Below are 9050 nucleotides of genomic sequence, written 5' to 3'. Positions count from 1 at the left end.
TTCATTTTAAGATGAATTGTGTCCTGACTTACGATATTTTAAAACCTGTGCGCCGGCGCGCAGTTTCCAAATTAGAAAAGTTCTCTTACATCATCACTTTTATTTTCGTGGTCAATACCAGCAAGTTATACATAATTTTAAAGGTTATTTTCTCAACAAAACGAATATGTCATTGATTTACATTGAATAATATGCCCCAAGAAGCAATTGCCAATAGTTTGTGAGAAAGTCTCAACTTTTACAAACGCAAGTCCTGTTTGCTGTTTATGACAGACGAATCTGCGTTTATTCTGTACATTCTTGTACTCAATCTGTCCGTAAGAATCCATAGAAAAACAATATCCACTTGGATTTTTCCTGAAGTTATCCGATTTCGAGATATTGTTAAGTAAACAAAGTTTTCTTCAGTTAAAATATTCACATGAACGCTCGTCCGGCGCATTTCTCTGTCCATAACATAATTACCTGTTTGACTTATAAGATGGTGTTTGGCATCGATCTTTTCTTCAGACTGTTACCTACAGAATGAGACCATCCACGGGTTTGTTTTCTACAGCCTCCGCAAAACAAAATGTGCTTCCGACATCCACATAGCGCAAGCTAACGGTGACGTAGAAGACTTTGAATGACATATTATTCTAGCCTATTAGTAAAGCTGTCGAACGGTGGGTGGGACTTAGGGCTTCTTCACACAGAATCGTCTGTATTCACGTGCGTAAGGCTGTCAGAGCCTAGATTTTTCGGCATTTAGCGACTAGATTTTACGCATCACGTTTTCTGATTTTATTACCCTTTTGGACGCGCATTTTGTTAGATATATGTATTATTATACCAACACAAAAATAACATTTATAATTTTTTTTTTTAACCTCTATATGGGAAATTCATGGGTAAACTCATATTTACACATTTTCACATACATTGTTTTTAGCAGTTATAATTGGTATTAGTGGCCTACAAAACATCAACATGTATGTTTTATGATCATAGAGGAGCTAAAATTGTAATAAAACAGTTTGGCACAGTTGGCACATATTTGGATCACTTGTTCCGAATATACTTTTTGATACAAAAAGGTCAACAGCACCAAAATGCCTGTTCCTAGAGATCTGAAACTTTACACAGTTGTTGTCAACAAGATAAACATCATGTACAGTGAACAGCATAAGCACACAATGAAGTATGTCATGCTCAGGACCATTACAAATTGACAATATTCAGGCGAGACTAAAAAAGGATGTTTTGTTTATGTTTGGGCTTCTGTAGTGTAGGTTCTGAAGCCCTGACAGTGTTCATGTGCACATCTGCAGAAACTAGAAGGCTAAGCTTTCTAATGATGCATCACACTTGCATGTGGGCTGCAAGATCCTCTTTTAATAAGCAATGCCATTTGGGTCCAACCATTGTGCACAGGGTGAAATAGGCGGATGGCCACAGGTTAAGGTCAATATTCTAAAAAGACAGAAGATTTAAGGACATCTAAACGCACTTTCGGTACTGAGAAACAGTCTCGTTACTACAGTGATATTGAAGAACTGCAGTATAACTTTTATTTTAACGATAAACTGCAATCTTCAGTCCAAAAATACATGTACTTTCTTTATGTTACTCAATGTTGTTCTAAAACGGTTCAGAAAAGGTCACATACTGTCCCATTTACGTGCCTTTTATAGTGTGAATATTTGCTCAAAAGTACACGTTTTTATACCAGTTTTAGTACGTTTTTGTTGTTCTGTTATGTATATTTTTGGTCCGTTTTATAAATCTGCTGAGGGACAAAAAGCGCTCACAGAATACTTCCTTTGAGGTATTTTTGAGCAAAACTACAAAGATAACCAGCCGCTCTGACGTAAACGCTGGATAATTTAATGACACACTGCGGGTCATTCCAGGCGACGCGATAACATCTCCACAGCGATGGGAATGCGGCTGGTTCGGGCTGCAGCTAATGATTATTTTAGTAGTGGACGAGTCAGTGAGCACTCTTCTGATCAGTTGATGTTAAAAACACACATTATTGATCGAATAAACGTTGAAATGTGGCAAGTGATGGCGTCTGGATTGAAAATATCTACAAAAGCGCATTATCGATGAAAATCTGAAATTGTTTAGACGTTTTTGACATTTGGATTTAATTTTGTTGCTATTTTTGTTTTTTTAGCATCTGTGAAGTCCAGAAAACAGAATATAATTAATCTTATAGTCGACAAGTCATAGTCGATTTAATTGTTGCAGCTCTCGTAACGGGCATCCACCATGAGGTTATTGAACATTTAAACGGAAAAAATAAGTGAAACCAGAAACAAACATTTTAGATTGAGAATAATGAAGTAAATGCATCCAAACTAAACCAGAACTCAAATCCATGAAAATAAAAAGTTACGTCTAAAGTTCTTAAAGCGCCCCCTACAGGTCGGACGACTCAGTGAAGTAAAATGCAGTTCAGGTAAAAATATATTTTGAATTTAGCTAAAAATGACACACACAGCACATTTTTTAGATTTATAATTTCACTTCCTTTTTGTAATTGATGACATCACACTAGGAAATTACCCAGCAAACACTGGGCCAAAACTCATCTAATGTCACAATTGATTTTATTTGACAAATAAAAATATATGAGTGTTAATTCGTTGAATTAATGTTGAGAGTCAAAAAAGTTGTTTCTTTGTGTAAATTGGAACGATTGTCCCTGGTGTGATGTCACTTCCTGTTATTTTCTACAGATTTTTCAAAATTTTCTCCACAAATACTGCTCGAATTGGTGTAAAACTATAATATATATGTACAACAGGTATAAATACACCAAATAAAGTCAAAATTAGAACATGGTAAAACCCTGTCATGGGCCCTTTAAGTTGCAGTGACAACAGGTTATTTGGCAAATACTCACACGACGCGCACTTTCACATCTACTTTGCCCCGTGGACTTTGATTTGCGGTTCGTTTGAGATGTTTTTGTGGATATACTGCGCGTGCCCTCGATATCTAAACATTAAAGGGAAAAACACAGAACGCGCGGGCGAGTGTCAGACGTTGGCGAGTGTCAGTAAGCGACGGCGTTTCTTGAACGGTCGTGTTTTTGATTCACGGTGTCGAAACGCTGAGGACAAGTCCGCGCAACGACCAAATCCGACGCATTAAAGTCGACTTAGTGGAGTTTAACCGCGACGTGTTGACAAAGCGTCGAGGTTCGGCAACGACACAGGCCTCGACCTTATTATTAGAGCCTGTGTCGTTGCAACAATCACTGAGATGAACCTTTTGACGTAGCTTCTATATTTATGATTGAATTTATAAGGACTGCATTGTTTTGGGGGAAATAATTGCGCTTACATTTTTATACTTTTTAACACCGGTCGCTTAAAGAGCCTATGACAGGTTTTTACAATTCTCTAATTGTGACTTTATCTGGTGTATTTATACCTGTTGTACATATACATTATAGTTTTACACCAATCAAGCAGGTAATTGTGGAGAAAACATTGAAAAATCTGTAGAAGAATGACAGGAAGTGACATCACACCAGGGACCATCTCATTCCATTTCAAGTTTATGCAGAATTTACGTAAAAGTTTTTGAAACATTGATCAACAAAATAAAGTCATATTCATATATTTTCATTTGTCAAAGAAAACAGATTGTGACATTAGATGAGTTTTGGCCCAGTGTTTGCTGAGTAATTATCTAGTGTGATGTCATCACTTACAGGAAGTGAAAATATAAACCTAAAAAAAATTGCTATTCTGTGATAACATTGTGATTTTTTTTGCAAATTTCAAAATACATTTATCTTAACTGCATTTTGGTTCAATGAATTAATAATATCAACTTTTTCATTTTGCACTCTGAAGAAACTGTAAATTGTGTGTATACATATTCAAAGTATTTAGTACAAGTTTATTTTTAATCTTATTTAGTTTACCCAATGTTTTATTCATGCCTTAATATTTTCATATTTTTTTGCTGTTACACATTTGTTGTTTCGAGTTGCACCTTTTCACTGACAGCAGCGATGAACCTTTTTCTGATTCCGATTGTTTAAAAAGTAGGATTCCCTTCAAAGTGCACATCGTAAACATTTAAGACGAGGTTGAGAAACGGAAGAAGAATCCCACGAATGTCAGAGTCTAAACTCCAGGTGCAGCAAGATATTTCCATAAACGACACTGGTTTTGTCCTGAAGCCGTGCGAAACACAAGATGAGGTACTTTTACTTTTGTTTGCAGTAACGATACAGCGCAGAAAACTGACTTAGGAGAACAAAAACTTGATTATTTTTTAGCGTTAAATTACATAATTTCACATCTGAGGTGTTTTTTGATGGCCGATACTTTATATACCGTATTTTTCGGACTATAAGTCGCACTTTTTTAGTTATGACCGGGGTGCAACTTATACTTATATACTTCGGAGCGACTTATGTGATATAATTTGTTATTTTCACACTTGCAACCAGATTTCAGACTCCAGTGCGACTTATGTATGTTTTTTTCTTCTCTACTATGCATTTTTTGGCTAAAATACAGAAATTATCATTTTTTGAACTGTTCTACATAATAAATTAATAATATCCATAGAAATGCTAATCCACAAGCCAGTTTCATAGCATCTGCTCTTTACTTTCTACTTTCACTCGACTGAATCCGAGAGCAGGCGCTTGTGCTTTTGACTTTTCTTACGGTTTCAGGGGTTATTTTTAGCACGTCCACACTCGAGGTTTCAAGTTCAAGCACAAACTTCGAGAACAATATGTCCATAAAATTCACCAGAAAACTTAATTGATTAGAATCGCATTAAAAACTACAGACCAAAGACGTATACTTGTTTTTTGGTCACGTATTTGAACTTTTTGCTTCACGTAATTGACTATTTCTTGACACTAAAGTAAAATAAAGCTCTGCCCGACGTCTACATATCACGTACTTCGCGGTTTAACACATATAAATGACCGTTCTCTAGCTCTTGGTCAAAATCACTTCCAGATAAACCCGTATATTTCACTGCACACACAGAAAACACATCAAAAAACCTCTTTAAACCACAGTCTTTGCGCTAAACGGTGTAAAAAACAACCACTCGGACATAAACAGGCCACCACGGCTCGAACTGATCTGGATATATTGTTTTATTATTTCAACAGGAAATAGCAAAATAAAGTGAAGACAACTATGGAAAGAAAAAAAAAACAAGAGGAAAAAAGCTGGCTCTGCTTTCGAAAGTGAAGAGGCTGATGACGGGATTCAAAGTTCGTGCGCGTGTGTGTTTTTTTGCGGGGGGGTTCGTAAACATTCGCCGGGGTCCAAAAGTCTCCGAAACACAAACAAGAACTGGACCGCCCCCCCTCCTCATTCTCCTTCTATTGAACTAACACACACACACTAACACACACACACCCCCCCAAACACTTGAGTTTCGTAAGGCAGCTCGACTCAGAAACACTCGAACAGCAACACGTGGAAGCTTTAGGACTGTAAGATATCGCTGTAAATCTGGGATATTTCAAGTTAAAACCAGTCTTTCGGAGCCGTTTTGACCGTGCGATCAACTTAAATCGGGTGTAAACGTGTTGTTGCAGGTTCAATTTCGAGCTAAATTTCTCCAAACGTGTCGTCGGAAGCGATTCGCAATTCTCTGCTTCGGACGCGCCGCCAGCGACCACAGAAACGCAAACCCGAACTCGCCGACATCTCTATTGATTTGAGAAAATTGTCGACACACTAGATGATGTTCGGATTTTACACACAAACGACAACTTCAATACTCTTTTTTTTCTTTCTCAAACAGTCACTTCGGAACGTACATTTGTCCATCGTCGCACAGCGCGATCCCGCCTTTCGCAAAAAAACGTCCCAAAAAAACGCTAACAATACCAAACAAGCTCTTCTCCTCGATCGAATACAATCGGGTATTTCATGTTTTTTTTTTTTTGAGGTCCACATTCGTACAAATGACGGCGGCGGTCAAAAGCCGCGGGAACAATATGCTGATGACGAATTTGTCCTTTGGATATGTAGCAAGAATACTGCAAGAAAAGCTACAAAACAAAGAAAAGTAGAGGTGAAAACGACCCTTTATCTCAGATTACCAAAATTGGATGATACAAAATGTCAAAAGACTCAAAACGTCCAAAAGCGAGAAACGATAAGACGGTCTTGCGAAAGAAACATGTGAAATGACAGAGCGTAGCGAATCATCGTTATAAAAGAAAAGTAAATTCAAATGCTTTTGTTTTTTGTTTAAATTGCTTCAGGTTGCATGTTTTTTTTCGTTCTCGGCTACTTTTGTGTCCACAAACGGTAATGTCCAGGCTGGTGAGTGAGTGGGCACTGTCAAAAGGAACTCGTGCAGGAGATAAAATGACTAGCTGCTGTTTAGGCCGATGCGAGAACTTCTTACGAGGAGATTTGGTTTTTTTTCACCATGATAATCGCTCTTTATCAGGTCTATGAACAGGAAATTGGCTGTCATGTTGTTGCTAAACCAGTGTAGATTATTACAAACTGTATTTGAACCCACTTTGGCGTGAAAACTGTCAAAACACGTTTTGACCGTTTTTTGAGTTACTTTTTAAAATTCCACTGGTTTAAACGTCTCATTCTTAAAATGGTGGATTAAAAAAATGTAATCTCATTTTTCCTTCTTTACAAACGTTTGTTTCGTTTATCCTTAACTCGCCATTTAAGTAACTATAGCTTAAAGTGTCAAGATTACTCGCGATCAGCGCGGTCCAAAGTACTCAAACTAGTATCGAAACTACTTTGAAGTATAAATACTGAAAAAAAAGTCATGAAAGTCACATAAATTGGAGGACATTTGACTTTTTTTCTTGACGTTTCTGTCAATGTCAGAACCACATGGAAGATTTAAAGAAGCTACTGTTAATTTGAGTAAAAAATTGCCCAAGGAAGGAGTTTAATATTTTTTTTTTTCATTGTTGCAGTACCAAAATCAACCTTTACCTAAAGCATCGACATCGACCTTGACCTTCCGATATTGCGACAGCGCTTCTAGCCATTTTAACTCGCCTTGAAATTCCTTTTTTTTTTTTTGACAGTGTAGGAAAAAACAAAACCAAAAAAAACAAAACATTAAGATTTGTAGTTTGAGGTAAGCCAGGTGAGTCCTTCGTATAGTCCATCCCCGGTGTTGGCGCAGGACGGCTGGACGTACCAGTTCCTGTCCCGGATGCGGGTCAGGCCCAGCTTCTCCTGGATCTCGTGCGGCTTCATGGCGTCTGGCAGGTCCTGCTTGTTGGCGAAGATGAGGATGATGGCGTCCCTCATCTCGCGGTCGTTGATGATCCGGTGCAGCTCCTGCCGCGCCTCGTCGATTCGGTCCCTGTCGGCGCAGTCCACCACGAAGATCAGACCCTGCGTGCCGGTGTAGTAGTGTCTCCAGAGGGGCCGGATCTTGTCCTGGCCGCCCACGTCCCACACATTGAACTTGACGTTCTTATAGGTGACCGTCTCCACGTTGAAGCCCACCGTCGGTATCGTGGTGACGGACTGTCCGAGCTTGAGCTTGTAGAGGATGGTGGTTTTACCGGCGGCGTCCAGCCCGAGCATCAGTATCCGCATTTCCTTGTTGCCGAAAATCTTTGACAGCATTTTCCCCATCTTGAGTGCAGTTCATAAATACTTCAAAGTCCTTCAAAAAAACAATTCAAAACTTGTGAAGACAGACAGAAAATGGCTTCGGTTCAGTCGGGGAGAGGAGTGCCCCACGTGACGGCGTTTGTGGTTTTTGAACTGTCAAGTACCAAGCCAGCGACTTATGGAAAATGCGACGTACAAAGAGCGTTATTGAGATCTATTGCGACTTCACGCTTCAGGGATGTTTAATGGACTATTTGAGGATGATTAGTAAGGATTTATCCTGTTTCTGACCGGCAAAAGCAGCAGTCTATGAAAAAACGAGCGGTTTCGGTTGTTCAAACGGCTCACGGAATGGCAATACTCAAAAGGTCGGTGTTGGATCTTGTGGTAGTTCAAGGTTCAGATGCACAGTTCAGTGATCGTACAGTTATTTCTGATGAAAATGAATGACTTCACCCGGTTACAAGGCAGAAGAGGGCAAATTCATTCACCAAAAACGCACATTTAAAGTCCTTCTTCCTCTTCTAAACCCTCTCTCAGTGCAGTGTTCAGCAGACGCCTCCCGTCATGAATCAGGCCCTGTAGGAGCCCGGGCTTCTCACTTCCTCCTTGGCAGCCGGTTGTCCACGCCACACTCGCCCGTCACGCCACTTCTTCCCGGGCGCACGATTTCAGATCCGTTTGAAAATCTTGGCTAAAAAATCCCCGCCGAGTGAAACGTGTCCGGTCCGTTTCCGTGGCGAGACATCCGGGGAAAACGCGCAGAAAAAGGTCATTGATTCACGCGACTTTCTTCTGTGTGACACAAGAGCAGAAGGGAGGGGTGTTACTACGAGAGAGGACAAGTTTCACTGCGTAAATGAAGCGCGCCGCGCGCCGAAAAGCGCCGTCGCGCGCGGCGAGGAAGGATCTGTGGCTGTAAAGTTACCCGTGCCGTGTCCCCGCGCCGGTCCCGGGCCGTGAGTGTCGGCTGAAGGCTCTCGGTCGGTCGGGTTGCCTCCCTCCGGTGCTCGCTGTCTGCGGAGGAGCTGCTGCTGCTGTGATACCGGAAAGGTGCGGACCAGAGCGAAGCCACTTCCGCTAGACGGAGCGGGCTGACTGCGCATGCGCGAAGAAGCTCTGCCCCGATGCAAAAAACAATAAACGAACTCTTTATTTTTTATCTTTATGGAGATTGTAAAGTGGAAAGTTGCATCGCCATCAAGCATAAAGTAGTGCACGTGTTTCCTGTGCGCTGGAAATAAACTTTGATCCTGAATTAAAAAGAACAATTAAAAAAATAGTTTATATTTCTAAGAAAAGCAGTTTATGTCATGTACTCACTATTTGTCTTGTACACACACATGGCCAAACTATGGCCCGGGGCCAAAAGGGGCTCTCATACGCTGCTCAGCTCTGCACTTTGAATGTTCCAATCACATGTTATTTATTTCACAGTTGAAACTCGTTTCT

The 9050-nt window shown here is 40.2% G+C and overlaps 1 protein-coding gene across 1 annotated transcript; it reads right to left on the bottom strand.

Annotated features, from left to right (window-relative positions):
- Nucleotides 1-5110: 5110 nt before the first annotated feature.
- Nucleotides 5111-8491, bottom strand: arf6a (ADP-ribosylation factor 6a). Its single transcript, XM_072439967.1, has one exon. The coding sequence runs from the start codon at nucleotides 7617-7619 to the stop codon at nucleotides 7092-7094; it is 528 nt and encodes a 175-aa protein (XP_072296068.1). The 5' UTR covers nucleotides 7620-8491; the 3' UTR covers nucleotides 5111-7091.
- Between the last annotated feature and the right edge of the window lie 559 nt (nucleotides 8492-9050).

Source organism: Eucyclogobius newberryi, unplaced genomic scaffold (genome assembly GCF_026437365.1).
Source record: "Eucyclogobius newberryi isolate DKJ021-1_F unplaced genomic scaffold, fEucNew1.0.hap1 SCAF_1, whole genome shotgun sequence".
Lineage (NCBI taxonomy): Eukaryota > Metazoa > Chordata > Actinopteri > Gobiiformes > Gobiidae > Eucyclogobius > Eucyclogobius newberryi.
The sequence above is the reverse complement of the archived record's forward strand: the minus strand, read 5'-3'. Positions and strand labels throughout refer to the sequence as shown.